The sequence below is a fragment of the Etheostoma spectabile genome, chromosome 5 (assembly GCF_008692095.1).
Source record: "Etheostoma spectabile isolate EspeVRDwgs_2016 chromosome 5, UIUC_Espe_1.0, whole genome shotgun sequence".
Lineage (NCBI taxonomy): Eukaryota > Metazoa > Chordata > Actinopteri > Perciformes > Percidae > Etheostoma > Etheostoma spectabile.
The window spans coordinates 28037297-28056762 of record NC_045737.1 but is presented as its reverse complement, the minus strand read 5'-3'; the positions used below and the strand labels follow the sequence as shown (position 1 = coordinate 28056762).

General features: G+C 43.6%; 1 protein-coding gene across 1 annotated transcript; it reads left to right on the top strand.

The window, feature by feature from the left end:
- Window positions 1-645: 645 nt before the first annotated feature.
- On the top strand, window positions 646-18046 carry mxd1 (MAX dimerization protein 1). Its single transcript, XM_032515184.1, is given in 6 exon segments — window positions 646-1571; window positions 2217-2316; window positions 9104-9142; window positions 13993-14107; window positions 14884-15043; window positions 15354-18046. Coding segments are annotated over 6 exon segments (678 nt in total). The 5' UTR covers window positions 646-1504; the 3' UTR covers window positions 15551-18046.
- The last annotated feature ends 1420 nt before the right edge of the window (window positions 18047-19466 follow it).

The window sequence follows — 19466 nt, the reverse complement described above, 5'->3', positions numbered from 1 at the left end:
AGATGTATTACTTGGTTATGCCTTATTGTTCTTTGCAGGTTTTTCTGGTACATTAAATTAAATGTAGGTGCTGTTTTCTGCAAGCATATGCCACTGGTGTTTTTTAATTCAATTATTACATTTAGTCCTTGATGGAAGACATCTTCCAGCAGGTAAAACTATTCAATGTGGACAAAGTCCAGGGTGTTTTCCTGCTTTAAAATGGGCATCCGTCTCATTTTAAAGCAGGCTTTTTCTGTAACGGAAAGCAGTGTGCGTGCGCCTGCGCCGATATATGCTTTGTGATAGGAGAAGCGAAGGACCAATTATAAAGGGAACTGTGAATCTGGCCAATGCGTGTTCGCAAAATAAGACAAACAACAGCACGGCAACCAATCATTGCCATACACCGCGAAACAGCATGGCAGAGAGGTGTGTCTTCTGTCAGAAGTGGGTGATGTCACGTTAGCTCGTGGGCATTTCGGCCAATAGCTCACAAGTTCTCAGATAGCAACCAATCACGGCATTGGAGCTATGTGCCTCCGCCAATGAGAATTAGAACCACCATGGGCGGAACTGAGCATCAGTGGCAGTCGGTTCGCCCAATAAGAGCTTCATTTGTTATGTCCCGTACCCAATCACATGCCAGGATCAAGAGGCTTGGTGGTGAAGTACAGTAGTAAGCTGTCGTTCAGATCAACAAGCCACTATCTTGGAAGCAGTTTGATAAACACTCACTGTTCCTCAGTTGATGTCAGTCGTGTCCAGCGAGTAACCGACACTAGCTAAACTAGCCAGCCACATAACGTTAGAGGTTGGATGACATCGTCGGTTGAACTTTAAAAGACAATTGGCTCGTTTTTCTATCCATTTCACATCAGGCAAGTCCGTGACAACTGAACAGCCAACGATCTTGTTTTTTCATAGGCTTAATATTTTCAATACACAACCGAGCTAGCTAGCGACAACTTTTTTTAAATCGTTTATTTGGCAACTTCTCACTTGTGCTAACGTTAGCAAACACTTTTTTTTGCCATTCAGATCGACTTATTTTTCTCGCCAAGCAGCTTTTCGTTTTGTCAACAAGCCGCTATTTCTCTCTCTCTTTCTCGAAGAACTGACGTTGATTTACTTTTCAAACCGACGATATTTAGCATTTAACAGTAGGTTAATAAAGAGGGCAGAGCAACCATAGCAGTCGAAGAAGTGTTAGCGTCAGCTTTTACCAGCCAGCCAACCAAACCCTAGCCAGCTAACGTTACTTGAACCATTTTACCAGTCATTTAGAGACGTCTTGAACTGGTTGGTGCTGTATTCAGGACATTTAACTTTTAAATTGCCCGGTTGATACACTGTAGAGTAACTATCTAACGTTAGCCAGCTCTCGCTTTTAAAAACAACAACAACCAACAACTGACAGAACGGCGAGCCACCTGAGTGTTAGAAGTAGACCCGTGGTTGGACCTAAGGCAAGTTGTGAATCCCTCATCGGCTTCTTATATTAATATCAGTGTTATTGTTGAAAATGGCGGCGGTCGGAATGGTGCAGATGTTGATCGAAGCAGCCGAGTACCTTGAGCGCAGGGAACGAGGTAAAGTGTGTTGTTTTCTATTTTATATGTGAAAAATTACAATGACAACCCACCCCCTTAAATTAGGCTAATTTATGCCCTTGTCATTTTTCAAGCTATTTTAAATACTCTTGCTGCCCTTTATATTGTCACATGAAGTAACCTGGCAAGGCATAAAAACATTTACATTAAAGAATTTTGCACAATACAGCCGAATGCAACGCCAACGCAAAATAAGTGCTTAGCAACATCAATATTCTGACAAGTTCGGGTTATACTGCAAATGTGCAATAACTCGTGCATTTAGCTTTCTAATAAAATGTGTGGCTAATGCAGACAGATGTGCAGGGAGACATTGTTTTCATGGAGGCCCCTCCTTTTCCTCTGTTGTGGATTGCAAGTGGGGTTTACTCTAGTTCAAGATGACATCATTGTCCAGGCTAAGGGGAGAAAATACTGTTTTAAGAGACTGCATGAAATCCATTCGTTGAACGCCTGCACTTAAGAACAAGACAGTGCTCCTGGATTCCAAAAAGCTCAAGATCTAATGTGGCACATTTTGCATTCTCTCTACTCCCAGTTTGGCTCCTTTTCACGCTGGCTATATTTTGCTTTGCCAGATATCCTGACACGTGACTATTATGTTTTTTTTTTGTTTGCTTGCAGAAGCTGAACATGGCTATGCCTCCATGCCACCCTTCATCAGCAGCCAAGAGAGGGAAAGCTTAAAGAGGAAAAGCAAAAGCAAGAAAAACACAAGTAGCAGGTAAAGGCTAGAAAGTATGCTGTATCATATTTCAGCTTTGCAACAAGGGGTTTATAATGTCCTCTGTCCAAGTGTGTCCCCCACTGAGGACAGCTCAATTTTAATTTGACAAATTGTATCATTTTTGGTTTGTGGTTACAAAGTTATTTGTGAGCACATTTAACATAATGTTGTTTTGCATATTTTTGGTGCTCCAATTAAATATATTGCACTCTCTCAGCTCTTTCCTGTAAATCTTCAGACATACTATCTATTAAAGGCAAGAAAAGCTACAAAAACAAGACAAAAGGTCATCTAATATTATAGGTTGTGTGTGTGTGTGAGTGAGAAAGAGAGAGTCTATTGGGTTAAGGCCATGTTTTGACTTCCCCCTGTCTTCTGTAAAGCGTGTGACTGACAGCAGCAAACATCAGGCTGGCTTAGAGCGAATGGCCACTCTGTATCATTAAGTCAAGGTGACTGCAGAAGACATTTCAGTGAGGGAGCATGTCCTGACAGCTCCAGTCAACGGACACTACTGCACACACATAGAATTCCATTAATCAATCAAATCAGGACAGATTCATGTTACATCCACACCCCACAGATCAACCTGCGCTCCGTGGTCAGATTGCAGTTTGGGTTTTTTTGCAACTGCTGAAATCGAACAGAGTGGTGCGCGCCCTCTGGATGCACACTTCAAATCCTGGGGCGCCAGCGAGATCTACGTCCTTTTGACGTCACATCGGCGTGTGCACGCTTGGATGCGTTGACCGTAAAACGGCATTTACTCTCCCAGGCTCTCGTTTTTGATTTTAGGACCACCTGCTTCTAGAGCTGCAAAGGTTAATTGTGGTAAATAAAGTTGTCCACTATTACATAATTTGACAACTATTTTGTATAATTGATCGGTTTGAGTCATCTAAGTAAGAATTCTCTGATTCCAGCTTCTATGGCAGTAAACTGAAAAGTGTTGAGTTGTAAACTAAACTTTTATATTTGAGGATATTGCCTTGGGTTTTGGGAAACAGTGATTGACATTTTGTAGACCAAACAGCTAATCAGTTAATCGAGAAAATAATTGGCAGATTCATTGACAGTGAAAGTAATCGTTAGTTGCAACCCTACCTGCTTCCACAGCTTGTAGTATGTTCAAACGAGGGAAACACTGGATGTCTTGAAGGCAACACTGTCTGAAGTGTGCAATGTTGTCCCCATGTGCACTATCACGTCTTGCCCTGTGGCGGTAGACCTTTAGACCTTGTTGGATGACCGGTAGTATACAGCGGTGCTCATAAGTTTATGAACCTGTGCTAAAGTTGACTAAAAAGAGGAATTAAAAATTATTTTTTAATTTTTTTAAATTGATCTTAATGCCTTAATTAAAAACAATTAGAAAAAGCCAGTCCTTAAGACACCAATTTTAAAATAAATACATTTTCTTTCTTAAAATACAGGGGGCATAAATATACACCCATTTGTTAATTTCCCATAGAGGCAGGCACATTTTTATTATTAAAGGCCAGTTATTTCATGGCTCAGGATAATATGCATCCTGATAAAGTTCCCTTGGCCTTTGGAATTAAATAGCCCCCCCCCCCCACATCATCACATACCCTTTACCATACATAGATATTGGCATGTTGTTATTTCAGTTAGCTTAATAACTGGTTTGATTTGCAGTGAGATATGATCTTATGGAAAGTTCCCCATGCCAATCTCTATGCATGGCGAAGGGTATGTGATGATGTGGGGGGGCTATTTTAATTCCAAAGGCCAAGGGAACTTTATCAGGATGCATATTATCCTGAGCCATGAAATAACTGGCCTGTAATAATAAAAAAAACATCGGCCTGCTTCTATGGGAAATTAACATAGGGGTGTACTTACTTACACCCCTATTTTAAGGAAGAACATTTATTTATTTACAATGGATGGATTTGTCCTATTTCTTTACTTAAGGCAGTAAGATCAATTTACATAATGTACATGATGTAAAGCATGCCATTTATGTCCACATATACAGGCCTGTCACCCTTCATAACCCCAATGTACATATTCAACTATATTATCCCCCGATCTAAAGTTACAACACCGCTATACACATTTCACATTTGAGTATCCCATACATCCATATAGGCTAAGTCCATTCTTTTTCAATATTTAGTCTACCATAAATAAGAACATAGTTAATAGCGTCCAACATGACGTCATCAAATGTCTTCTTTTTTTTCTTCTAATAGTCAGAAGAAAAACACAGTATTAGGGGACCACTAAGGTCCATATAAAGAAACTTCAGATTCAGTATTAGGGACCACTAAGGTCTATATAAAAGAGACTTCAGATACAGTATTAGGGGACCACTAAGGTCTATATAAAAGAGACTTCAGATACAGTATTAGGGGACCACTAAGGTCTATATAAAGAAACTTCAGATACAGTATTAGGGACCACTAAGGTCTATATAAAAGAGACTTCAGATACAGTATTAGGGGACCACTAAGGTCTATATAAAAGAGACTTCAGATACAGTATTAGGGACCACTAAGGTCTATATAAAAGAGACTTCAGATACAGTACTAGGGGACCACTAAGGACTATATAAAAGAGACTTCAGATACAGTATTAGGGGATCACTAAGGTCTATATAAAAGAGACTTCAGATCCAGTATTAGGGGACCACTAAGGTCTATATAAAAGAGACTTCAGATCCAGTATTAGGGACCACTAAGGTCTATAGAAAAGCCTCCAAAGAGCACCATGTCATGGGACCTTTTAAATATTTCCTTTAGCCTGTTGGCCAGGATTACGCCCGATGGGCTCGACCAACGTTTTTAGTGACGGTGACTAACCTGTAGTGTTCTTCCATTGTCACTATGCGCTAAACGGAGCAGGATGTGGAGTGCTGCAAGAACACACCTGCTTCCAACTCAGGACATGCCTGAACATGCTTATCATAAGTTAACATAATAAGTTAGATTTTGTTGTGAAATGTAGGGCAGTCATTCATGTATGTATGTGAAGCCACTCAACCCAGTGTGTACAAGCTCCTCCAGTCTCTGGTGTTCCTGCATAGCGTGGATGTGTGAGTAGTGGGGGAAGGGAGTTCCGTGTGTTTTTGGCGTGTATGTGTGTGTGCACGCATGTGTCAGTAGTAGTGGTGCTCTCTCTCTCTCTCTCTTTTCCTGCTCTATTCTCACTCTTAGCAGGCAGTGGAGAGCACCAGCTCCTCCATTACATAAGAGAGTCCTCCCCCACCCTTCACTACAGTGCACTATGGAAATCATACAGTGATCTTTGAGCCGTCCTTGTTAAGCAGGCAAATTGAGTCTTCCCATGCTCCCCACCCTGTGTTGTTGTTGTTGTTCAGGCTAATGTGGCTAACTTGGGCGAGGCTACAGCCAAGCTTCAGAAATGAAAATACAGCTTAATGGTAGTTTCATGAAGAAGAATCTTGTAGTAGACTAAGCTGAAGGAAAGATGGACTGGTCAGTCATTTTGAGACAGTTCCGTTTTCCAGTAAATTCTGCTCATCTTTCTTCACCAAGGACCACCAAAGTGACAGGTGCCCATGGACCCCATGTAGCAAAGCTTTGTCCAGGGATGTGTATGGGGAGATGGAAGTCTTCACTGTCTATGTAGGGCTGCTCAATAATGGAAATAATCCTAATCTTGATTATATTGGTCATATAACCCTAACCCCCTAACCTTTTATTGAAATCACGAAAACACAAACTGTGAAATTTCCCACAGTATTTTTCCCATTTGAACTTTTTTTCCCCGTTCAGAACACAGGAATTTTTGTGTTAATAAGGAGCCGTAATCGTGATTACAATTTTGAAACACTGAGCAACCCTAACTGTGTGTGGAGTTACAATATAAGACTGAACAGTCATTCATTTTCTTGACATTACCCTGACCAGTCAATACCATGCAGGGCCTGAAGTTAATTTTTTTGACCACCTGCCATAGTGGTTGGAGGATTTAAAAATCCACCTACCACTCTCTTTTCTTACCAGCCAGTTTTTTTCACCTGCATCGGGTGTTAACTTCAGGCCCTGGTACCAAGTAAGGAAAGAAGACTCAGTTATACTCAGGCGTGACACTGTGGCATTGGCCTCCGTAGATGGAGCATGTTGGAGACGTTTATGCTCAACTAATCGATATCCGCGACGTTCCACTTCCTGGGTTGCTCCCCTGCCGCAGGAAATTCCGACAGATTTATTCTTTTTGGCCAGATGTCCGTTACCTTCCGCTTCCTTTGTGTTGGAACTGGAGGTTGGAAGACTATGGTTACCTGGTCCTCTGATCTCTGCAGGGTAAATCCAGACAGCTAGCTAGACTATCTGTCCAATCTGAGGACTATGGTTACCTGGTCCTCAGATCTCTGCAGGGTAAATCCAGACAGCTAGCTAGACTATCTGTCCAATCTGAGGACTATGGTTACCTGGTCCTCAGATCTCTGCAGGGTAAATCCAGACAGCTAGCTAGACTATCTGTCCAATCTGAGGACTATGGTTACCTGGTCCTCAGATCTCTGCAGGGTAAATCCAGACAGCTAGCTAGACTATCTGTCCAATCTGAGGACATGGTACCTGGTCCTCAGATCATTGCAGGGTAAATCCACGACAGTAGCAGACATATCTGTCAATCTGACAATCTATGGTTACCTGGTCCTCAGATCTCATGCAGGGTAAATCCAGAAGCTAGCTAGACTATCTGCCAACTTGAGGACTATGTTACCTGGTCCTCAGATCTCTGCAGGGTAAATCAGACAGCTAGCTAGACTATCTGTCCAATCTGAGGCTATGGTTACCTGGTCCTCAGATTCTGCAGGGTAAATCCAACAGCTAGCTAGACTATCTGTCCAATCTGAGGACTATGGTTACCTGGTCCTCAGATCTCTGCAGGGTAAATCCAGACAGCTAGCTAGACTATCTGTCCAATCTGAGTTGCATTAAACAGCTACAGAGTTTACGTTGCCATTGACGTAGGATTCCAACCACAGAGATGGAACAGACAATTTTCTTTAGCGGAAGCAATACAATCGTATTTAACGGCCCAGTGTGTAGGAATTTCTCCCATCTAGTGTTGAGATCGTATATTGTAATCAACTCTCTTGCACCACGCACTTCAAATTACGTATTACAGCTCCGGTAGCCTTCACGCTTCAAAAAGCCAGTCTTTTGCTTTTTCTGGGTGAACATTCATCTCTCCCCCACCCCCCGAGGGCCGGTGGTCTATGAAATTTCTCTACACTATCCCTTACATATAGTAGCATGGTGATTGCCAATGTAATGTGCTTGTATAGAATTAAAGCAATCCATAGATTATTTTATGTTGCTCACGGTATAATAAAACAACAACTAATCTTTACTCTGTATAACTATGTATCAGCAATACACTGTCGCGTCATGGGTGCATTAGGTGGAGGGTAGAGCATTCTGGGGGGTAGGGCAGAGGGGGGGAGGTGTCCCATGAGCCTGAATAAGTGGGATCATTTCCCTGCTAGCCCTGTTATGTCATCAGCGGCTGTCTGACCTGCAAAGGAATGCACCCTGGCTGTAAGGCGGACAGAGCACTCAAAGCTGAAACGAGATGGTACCACACACACACACACACACACACACACACACACACACACACACACACACCACACACACACACACACACACACACACACACACACACACACAGGCCGTTTACATGCAGTTTAAAAAAACAGATTATATTCAGGTTAAACGTACAATATGTAACTTTCTGCCACTAGGGGACTCTCAACCAAAAAATGGTTGATAAACACAGACTTTTGTTGACGTTTGAGAAGTTGCGTGGAATTATGGGAGTTGTAGTTTTTAGTGGTCAACACCATTGCTGATTAGAATGCATCTGTTCACGGACGAGTTTACCCATTGAAGGTTATTCACGTTACGTTTAGTAACATTTATTCATGTCATTCTAATAAAATAGCTGCTTGGAAGATCTTAGCATTGGGACAGTGTCAAGCCTAGCAGAGCTGAAGATGCAGAGGCTATTTTGGGACATAGGGTGGGAGGGTGGTTTGTGAGGTCAGGTGGAGGTAGATTAGAGTTCACGAATGCTGAGGGTATCTTTGCCTTCTGTGCCCACACACACACACACACACACACACACACACACACACACGCACACTACCACCACCACCACCACCACCCTTACGCCTCTTTTTGTACACAGGTCAGTCCAGCACATGCATTCCAAAAACTACACATAACCCTGTTTGTATAAGTGAATAACCCAGTGTTCTCTCTCTCTCTCTCTCTCTCTCTCTCTCTCTCTCTCTCTCTCTCTCTGTGTGTGTGTGTGGCTTTAACACTGCAATGCAGAAGTCATGCTGGCCTCTAGCACACCTTCATCTCTCAGTTTACCTTCAGCAGCCCTGTGTGTTCCTCCACTTAAATCCGTACTACATGCACAGTGGCTAATCAGGCAAAATGAAGGGACATAGTCCATGGCTTCTGTTTCTAGTTACGGTTACTATGTTTACCTCTGGCCTCTTCATCACGTATCTGAGTCCTTAAAAAAGCACAAGTATCCTCCGTTAAACAAGCCTCAGGCATCAGAATACCCAGCCTGGTCTTTGTTTTTCCTAGAATCCCATATTGTCAGCTGTTCTGACTGCTCATAAACACCCACACCTTTTCTACTTTTCTCTCTCAATCCACTGCAGTAAGGCCTTGGACTGCATTAATGACGCACAAGACCTTACCTTGTTTAAGCAGTGGCCCTGTAATTAGGGGTGGTTTCTCATATGGTTTTATCTCCACAGGTCTACGCACAATGAATGGAAAAGAACAGGTATGTAAAAGTGTCTATTTTCTTTCTCTCTTGTGTGTGTGTGTGTGTGTGTGTGTGTGTGTGTGTGTGTGTGTGTGTGTGTGTGTGTGTGGGTGTGTTGTGTTGTGTGTGTGTGTGTGTTTGTGTGTTGTGTGTGGTGTGTGTGTGTGTGTGTGTGTGTTGTGTGTGTGTGTGTGTGTGTGGGTGTGTGTGTGTGTGTGTGTGTGTGTGTGTGTGGTGTGACATGTGTTGTTAATTCTCATCATGGATGGTGCAGGGCTCAACATTAACCCTTGCCCTGGGAAAGTAAACTCACTGTTCGGGCAGTGGAATACCTCATGCAGTTGTCAATCGTGCATGTGAAAAAAACAAGTAATCTTGTGAGTAAGAGCCCTTGCCTACCCAGCAGCACAAAAAGGCAGCCAGGGAAAACCAAATATAGCCACAATATTTTCACATCAAATATAGAAATAAAAGATACCAACTCTTTGTCCATCTGGTGAACGTTTGCCGGTGGGTGAGCAGGGATCTCTGGGCCTGGGGGCATGCGGTACCGTTTTGTCCGCGCTGTAGTGACACAAGCCGGTTGAAAATTGGCAACGTTTCCCTACCAAACCAGACTAGGTGATTATTGTCAAGTCAGCTGTGGCTCGTATTATTATATTGTCCAAGTTTAGGAAAATGTGTTTTTGCAGCACAGAACACCTGAGAAAACCTTCTGGACACAGCTGATATTCGCCATGCTAGTGGAAAAGCTCTCAGGATGGCAACCTCAGTTGTTGTTGTTCCAAACTGAAACAACTCAAATGGATTTCCTTGAGATTTGGTACACGCATTCATGGTTGCTAGAAGATGAATTGGATCATAATGTCAACTTTTTAATTTGTCCAATACTTTGTTTAATGACCTTAAAGACATTCTTATCAGCCTCAGCTGTACTTGGTGTTGTTTTGTTTGGCCAGTTAGCAAATGCTAGCATGCTAAATTAAGATATGAACATGGTAAATATTACACCTGCATAACGTCAGCATCTTAGCTTTGACATTGTGAGCATGTTAGTGTGCTGATGTTAGCATTTGGCTCAAAGCACCGCAACGCCAAAGTACAGCCCCACAGACCCTTAATCCTGCTATAAATAGAACACATTTTGGCTAAGATAATGTCAGTTCTAATCACAGGCTGTGAGGTTGTCATGAATTTGTTTTTTAATGCAGATATTTTGGGACCCAAAAAAATAAGTGTTTTATTTATGTGTTTATGTTTTGGTCCCAGTCCCTCTTGCTGCTTCCATCCACCCTGTGCTAGTTGATCCGAACCAGCAGCTCAGTGGACAGCCTGAATAATATATGACACTAAGGCATGTGCCTGGTATTTAGTCCCGTGCATGCATGTGTTTGTGTATGTGTGGAGGCACCTCATGCCCAACAGTGAGTCAAAATTATGACTACAGCCCGATGGTTTTGCACCTGAGAACATTCATAGCCTTTTGCTAGTATCTCCCATCAGTAGTTTGATGATAGAAAGCCATCATAGGCTAGTAGTGAACTACTCCGCTCGACCCCTTCTAGCAAGCCAGAGGCATGCAACCAGACCCATCCCCCTCCCCTCCACCCCTGCAGCAATATTGGCTCAGTGAAATCTCTATATACACACACACACACACCACACACACACACACACACACACACACACACACACACACACACACACAACACACACACACACACACATATTCAGAGTTCTATTTTGTACAACTCCCCTCTGTCGCCGCAAACAGAACCAAGAGCGTGCATGTGGGGGAGTGTGTGTGCATGCTTACGTCCATGTAACAAGACTCCAGCCAAAGCGTGTTAGGTTGCAAGGGACAACTCGTTTTGCATTTTTTTATGCATAAAAAAAAAACTGACTTTCACACTTAATTTCAGACCAAACGAGAACTTCGCAAAATTAGGGCAGAGAAATCTAGGTTCTGGCATTAGGCTAATGCAACACGTAGCGCCACATACAGTAACATACTTACCTATTTACACACAGCACTAATAGCCTTATTAAACCAGAATAACCTGTTAAAGCCACGCCCATGGAGTGTTTTTATCTCACTTAGATACCTTGTGACAGAATAAAGCAGCCAAGGGCATTTCCCTGACAATCTGCATGCCCTTTGGAATGATACTTTTTATTTTGAAACCAATGACCAGAGTTTTCTGACCGGTCTTCAACCCTTCTTTTATCAATTCAAACCAAACTTGTCAACACAGGTTGATCTCTGGTCATGACAATTCAGATACGTCCTGGGTCACAACGCTGGGAGAAATGCATACCAATTAACTCAGGAGTTGAAAATGGGCGGAGGTTTACACGCCATATTCAGCGGGCAGCTACAATAGTACGCATACTACAGTCAACCAGTAGTGTTTTGTAGCCAACTTGAATTGGTCATTGTACAGTATGAGAACATCCCAAAAATAATCAGTTTTCAGTTTACACGTTTCACAACTTTGACATTAAAAAGCATACTGAACTGGTTTGATTTACTAACACAAATGTGTCAGTGACTACCTTTTACTTGCACATAATATTCAGTTTATTGCCCTTATTCTGAAAAAGACAGTTTTCCAACTAAGATGTTTACATGGCTAATGAATGTGAATATTCCACTAATATTCCCGTTTACATACAGCGCCATGGCGGACTTGTTCGACCGTGCACACAAAGCCTCCCTCTTTCATTCCAAGCATGCCTCTAAAACCTGAATAATACTGGCATATCCCACATCCTCAGATCAGTGCAGCGGCACCGTGGCTCTGTCAGGCTCTTAGTGCTGCCCGTGATGATTGTGATTGGTTTAAGGAATAGCCAATAACGAAGCATGTTTTTTTACCCATCCCACAATACTGTGTGGACTAGCCAGACCTTGTTCCGCAGCACTGTGAAGAAGGGTCTGGCAAGGCGAGACTATGCTGGTAAACACTACATTGGCCCTCACCGTCCCGCAAATTCTTTCCTCATCGCAGACCGCTGTGTGTGTGTGTGTGTGTGTGTGTGTGTGTGTGTGTGTGTGTGTGTGTGTGTGGTGTGTGTGTGTGTGTGTGTGTGTGTGTGTGTGTGTGTGTGTGTGTGTGTGTGTGTGTGTGTGTGTGTGTGTGTGTGTGTGTGTGTGTGTGTGTGTGTGGTGTGTGTGTGTGTGTGTGGTGTGTGTGTGTGTGTGTGTGTGTGTGTGTGTGTGTGTGTGTGTGTGTGTGTGTGTGTGTGTGTGTGTGGTGTGTGTTGTGTGTGTGTGTGTGTGTGTCCCCTCTGCACACAGTCAAATCGGTCTCTCTTACATCAGGACTTCCTGCAGCAGACAATAAATGTACAGCTCGTCCAGCCAGCCCTCAGCTGCCGAACATTTTCAGTGTCAGGATAAGTCTGACGTACGCGCGCCCACGCATTCAGCACACACAGGCATACAGACACGTACACACTCCGCCGAGGCCGGAGCTGGAGGTGTGTGTTGTGTAACCGCGGGTTGGCAAACACCCACCAGACCTGACTGCCAAGGCTGCCAGCTTAGAGCAGCTACAGGAGGAAATGGAGTGGAGATGACAAATGTGAATGTGAAGTTTGTTATAGGACATGTGTCCCAGCACATTTGGCTTTTCTTCTGGTCAATGGAGGATTGGGACACTGTTCCTCAGATATTCTATGTAGCAACATTATGTGGTAAAGTACAGGATGGTTTCATCACTTCATATAGAACCTGTGCAAACATTTTAATCACTACATCTTTTATGAATGCGTAACTGTGGTTCAAAAAGCAGAGGGACTAAATACTACTTTGGTAGTATTGAAGTATTGACACAATATCCAAAGATTTTCATGTTTCATGCTTGTGTATAGACAACATTTGAACATTTAAGAGTTTGGGCTTCTATTGTACAGCATAACAAGAGTCTAAAGCCACACTAGCTCTGCGAGGTTATACTTATTCACTCAGGTGGTAACATGTTCACAACACTGACCGCATTTACCATGTTTATCACTTCAGGTTTTAGCATTTGCACTAAACTCAAAGTACAGCTGAGGCTGATGGGAATGTTAATAGTTTTGTCTGATTCATCCTTAGAGAGACATGAATGTCTGTCACATTATGTGGCAATTCATTTCAGCAACAGTTAAGACATCTCACTCAAAACCACAAATGTCAACATCATGGTGGCACTGAAGGAAAAGTCAGGGGATCACCAAAGTTATTAGGATTAATCATCTCGGGACCATAAACTCAAAATATCATGACAATACATCAAATAGTTAGTTAATAGGCCAACCGACTAACAGACAGACAAATGTTGCCATCCTTGGAACCAAGCCACTAGCATGACTAAATAATTTCTATTGTTATATGTTTCTATTTCTCAAAGTAGGAAAATAAAAAAGGTATTCATTTGATATCTTTTCAGGACTAGTTTAGAAAAATCCAGATGTGTTTTAGCCCTAATAACAAGTAAAAAATGCAAGGCTTTATGCAGGCTTGCATCAAATCACATTTGACAAAAGACAACTTAATTCAAAATCCACCCACAACTTTTTGTCTTGAGCCTACAACCACAGCTCATGGTCTACATGAGATAGCTTAAATGGCATCATGCGATTGAAGCTCCATGCTTTGGTTACCTGATTCAACTGAGTGGACTCCCTCCAGCGATGGAGACCATGAGATGCGGTTTAAAGCTCCAGAAAAAAGTTAACAAGTGGACCTTGAGTTATTATTAATTTGTTGTCTATTTCCAAGGCCAAGAATGAACTTTAACGTGTAACAAGTCACATGCTTTTTGTGTTTATCTTTAAAAAACATAATGTTTGACAGTTTCTCTCTCTTTGTTTCTTCTCTTCTTTCTTCAGACGGGCACATCTACGGCTCTGTTTAGAGCGCTTAAAGTCTCTCGTTCCCCTAGGACCAGATGCTAACAGACACACCACTCTAAGCCTGCTGATGAAAGCCAAAGATCATATCAAGGTGCGTGTATTTATGTGTGTGTTTGGTTCACACCAGATCAGTGCGAAAAGATAAGGAAGGTCCCCTCTGAGCTTCTCAGTGCTGGCCTGGTATCCGGTACCTTCTTCCCGGCCTCAAAAGGTAGAAAAGGCTATTACCCAGGTGGTTTGGATCTTTAATGATTTCTGCAGTACCTGGTGGAAATCCAATTTAGGTAGGATAGAACAAGACCTACTGTATGTTCAGCCAACAAACAACTTTTTTCAGTGCTTTGCAGTCCTGTTTAGTGCTGTTTCTGTACCAGGCAGGGATTTTCCTGTTAGGACACTTTCAATTAGTAGAAATAAAATAAATAGAGTAGAAATTCCTTAGTGTTTAAGGGGATACCTGGAATTGCCTCACGCGTTTGCCTTTTTCACCACTGAAAATAATTATGACAAGCAGTGTTCAAGGATGGAGCCGTGAGGAACTCCACTAGATAGAATTTAAACCAAATAGCACCATGCCAGACAAACAGTCCAGTTTTGTAGTCTGTCAAGCAGTTTTGCATAATCAAATAGGGGGAAGTGCAGCAGTCAGTGTTTAATCGTATGCCATTTACAACTTCAATAAGAGCAGTCTTAGTGCTGTGATTGGGCCCAAATCCAGACTGGAAGTCATCTACACAAGACAAGAGTAATTTGTTGGGCCCTCTGCTGTGTGAGTGTGTTAGTCTTGTGTTTGAGTGACTTAAATCTTGCATTAGCCACTGAGGGAACACACACATTAACTGTTTTGTTTTTTTCTCGACCCTGCAGAGGTTGGAGGAGAGCGATAGGAGAGCTCAGCACACCGTGGAGCAGCTACAGCGGGAGCGGAGACATCTGAGGCGGCGTCTGGAGCAGCTAGGGGTGGAGAGGACCCGCATGGACAGTACCGGCTCCACTGTGTCTTTGGACAAGTCTGACTCTGACCAAGGTACAGCTGTTTAATTAAATACACTTAAGAAGACGTAGTGGCGTCTGAAGTCAAACAAGTGAAATCATAGTAGATTACGCCCTAGGCTGTTTAAAAGTCGCATTGCGATTACATTTTCATCTCAACCGGTTGTAATCTTCTCACATTTATTGTGATTTGTATAGGGTGCATCGTTACATCCTGACTCACGTTGTTAACTCAAAAGATTAAAGTGGTACCTTCAGGAAAAAACTTGAATAACTAACAACAACAGGACAAAATAGTGAATTAGCCCTATAACCATGTTCTTGTGGTCCCTGTGCTCCAACAGAGGACCTGGATGTGGACGTGGAGGGGACGGACTACCTGCTGGGTGACCTGGAGTGGAGCACCAGCAGTGTCAGCGACTCGGGCGACGAGCGGGGCAGCCTGCGCAGCAGCTGCAGCGACGAGGGCTACTCCAGCGCCAGCCTGCTGCTGCTGCAGGACACTCAGGAGAGGGCCAAGCAGCTGGGCTGCAGCCTATAGACAGCACTGGGCAGCACAACTCCCCCCACCCTCAGCCACTCTCGTCCCAATATTGCCTCCCCACTCCATAAGCCCACTCTGACCTCCCCCTCCCACCTCCGTCCCTCCATGCTGTGACTGACCAAGTCTGAGGCCTCTCTTCCAGCCAGGCCTCTGCAGACGTCCCGTTCCCACCAGACTGCAACACCTGCGAGACACCTGCCCGCATCCAGCCCATCAGCAGCGGTCAGTCTTTTAGGGTGTCGCCCGCTCCGCACCAGTTAAAGACACTCCACCCATCTCTCCGTCCATCCATCACAAACACAACTTTCAGCCAGAGAATGTTACCACACAATGTCCCACTGCCTCTTTTCTATGCCTCAAGAGTCATGGAATCACTTGAGATATCACCCTTACTTACACACACACACACACACACACAACACACACACACACACCACACACACACACACACACACACACACACACACCACACACACACACACACACACACACCTACCTCATTGCTCTTAGTTGTCCAGTGAGACCGAGTCCTTCCAAAGGTGTGGCACTGACATGATCACCAACCAGGTAACCCATCTGTGCATGGTATTTAGCACTTACAATAGCATTTTTTTGTTTAAATCTTTTTTTTTTTTTTTAAACAAAACTGTTTCATCTTTTTTCAAATGCTGACTCTTAGAAACTTAAAGGGCACCCACTACAGCAGTAATGTTACAAGATGAAGTGAGCGTTTGAAACGCATGCCACGTGTCTGCCTGTGCCGGGGGGTGCAGCAGAGTTTTAGGGGACACTGAAAGTAAAACTGTGTGTGGTGTTAAACTGTTGGGGGCCGACCACAATGCGTCCCTACGCACCCAGGCAGTGGCAGGCTACTAACCAACCTGTCCACAACTGCTATTCAGAGGGAAAAGTAACAAAAAAACATCGCACACACAAAATAGTGCAGCATGAGACTGTGAAGGGGCCCAGGGAAATGGGAGTTTTTTTTTCTTTTTTGGGGGGGGGGGGGGGGGGGGGGTCTGCCTCTCTCTGATGACTGTGGCGTTTTTCTTAAACAGCATCCTTTTTATCCTAATGTGTGTGTGGTGTGGTGTGTGTGTGGTGTGGTGTGTGGGGTCACGTCTGAGCCTGGCGACGACAGGGTCACTAACAGGTTTGGGAAGCTGTAACAGCGGCCCCCAGGCCCAGGGCTGCCCCCCCGCCCCGGTCACCAGGTACTAACAGGAAGGGAAGAGCCGCGGAGCAGTCGGGGGACTGGAGCACATTCCATAACGTAGGGAGGACAGGAAGGTTTTTTCACGAGTGGACGGTCCTGCCAATCATTTCTGAAGGGAGAGTTGAGATTGAGACGAGCCGAGTCGCCCTGAAACTAAAACGACTGGCGCGGACTTCTCAGTAGGAACACCCGGAGAAATGGTCTCCTCTGTGTTCACATGGAAAGCTCGAAAATGTTTAAAAAAAATAATAGTAACATATTTTCTCTCCTTTGCCTTGCCTTTATAGCTATTTATTGTTTCTGCAAAGTGTTAATGTAAATAGTTCACAGAAAGATGTTATGTCTAACAACAAATGTATTTATTAGATATGCTGAATATATAGAAGAAAATATAGAACTATATTTAATTAGTCATAGCTTCTGTTCTTCTTGTGGTTGCGGTTTATTGAGCGTATTTAGAAACGTCTCCGGTGTGTCTGTTCAGATTTGGGCAGAGGGCTCCTGAAAACCTTTCTTTGTGGTTGATCCTACTTTTTAGCTTTCAAAGCCATCTTGCACTATAATGCAGGAATAAAAGGAAAAAAAGAAAAAAATCTGAATAATATATGGGGAAAAAAAAATAGAATTAAAAATATATATATATAAAACTGAGAGGCGTTAGTGGTCAGGTTGAAGGTGGGGATGATTGCTATGGCAACGCTGGGTTGCCTGGTGGCCCATCTCGGGTCCTACTGGCTGCTCTAGGTTCAGAAATCATCCCAGGCATCCCTGCAGCTTCTTATGAATGTAGACGGCATCCTAAACCCTGCAGTGTAGCAGCGCAGTGCCCAAGGAACGTCCCTGCTCCTGCAGCCACTAGTTGCAAATCTCAGTTAAAGCATGAAGGTGAATCAGAAAAAAGCGTAGTGTGTGGAGTGCTGCTCTGTGTTCTTGTCAAACGGAAACTTGTTCCACTGGAGAGGAACTGTGTAGCCCCGGTATTAGGGGGACTAAAGGGGAGTTGTAATGAACTCTGTGTGTGTGTCTGTGTGTGTGTGTGTGTGTGTGTGTCGCGGTCTTCAGAGAGACATTTTTGGGATGGAAGAGGGCAGAAATAGTCCACTTGACAAAGACTTCATGTATTAACCTAAGCATTAATGTCTGTCTATGGGAGTCTCTGTTTCCTCCTTTTTACAATCCATGGCCGTGTGCGTGTGCGTGTGCGTGTGCGTGTGTGTGTGTGTGTGTGTGAGAGAGATCACATGCAACTATTGCTCCTCACCTCACCACTTCCTCATTACCAAAAAAAAAAACCCGCCCGTGGTGCTCTCAGCCTTAAGAAGCAGCTGTGGAATCTCTCATAGAACAAGACTACTATTCAGACCAGTTGTTTAAGCTACAAGTTTCACCATCAGAGGAAACTCATGTTCATGTGTATATTTGATTTTTTGTTTTTGTTGCATTCTGTCCCCGTATACAAAGTGTCTGATAATGCCTTAAAAGAGACACAACCTAACAGAAGTATATATGACATGTATGAGCGTATATGAGATGTATATCGACATGTATCACAAGGGTCATTCCTTATTGTGATAGTCTCAGGCGTGGTGCTTTCATGCATTACACACACACACACACACACACACACACACACACACACACACACACACACCACACACACACACACACACACACACACACACACCACGTCATAGCTCATTGAACATCCCCATCGCCTGGCCGCCTGTCTCTTTATTGAACAATAACTTAAGGGTATTTTGTGCACTTACTTTTTAAAAATTATATAATTTGGACACTGTCTTTAAAAATCACTTCAAATGTAGGGGGGGACATTGAAAATGAAATATGGAGCAGCAATTTATATTTGCCATTGATATTAAAGGAATAAAACATTTGAAACCCTTGTTTACCTACCTATCACCGTGTCATCGTCTGTGTTTGTGGTCCAAGGCTCTAAAGCCGGTGCAGTGACTATTTAGAGAAGAGGGAGAGAAGGTTTTAACTGAGGAACGCAGTTCTCACACACCGAATAATCTTCATGTCGAGGTTGAACAAACGGGAAGGAGGAGGTTTTTGATCTTGATCCTCGCCAGCCATCCAGGGTGTCTTAGAGTAATCTGCTGGCCAAAGCCCACGTTTGTATGATCTCAGCCATCTGACTGCTGCTCAATAACACACACAGACACACACACACACACACAGACACACACAGAGCCAGAGAAGAAGCTGTGTGGCTGCTGAGGGGGAGGGGAGCCATAGAAGGCTTTTTCCCATCGTGGAAGCCCTGGTTGTTGGCTCCAATACCATTTCAATATATTGTAATGTATAATAACTATGATGCCTAGGCGCAGATTAATAACCAATATTCAGTAGCGGCAGATTGTCCCCCTCAAAAAAATATTAAATACAACCCCCCTCCTCAAAAGACGTAAAAATAACCGTTCAGGGGGCTCAAACGTGTAGGGGGGGTTAAAGAACACCACAGGAGCGAGAAAAATAAAGAAGATGTTTTTTGTGTCGGTGTAAACTCGGCTGCTTCTGGTTTCACTGGGACCCGGGACCCGGGACCTGTTTCTAACGTGGCCTGTTGAAGCCTGTTGGTGCTAACGCTAGCAGGAGGCTAACTCGCTGTAGACAGGTTTCATTGGTCTCGCTACTGACAGCACTCCACATCTAAACAACAGAGCTACGTGTTGA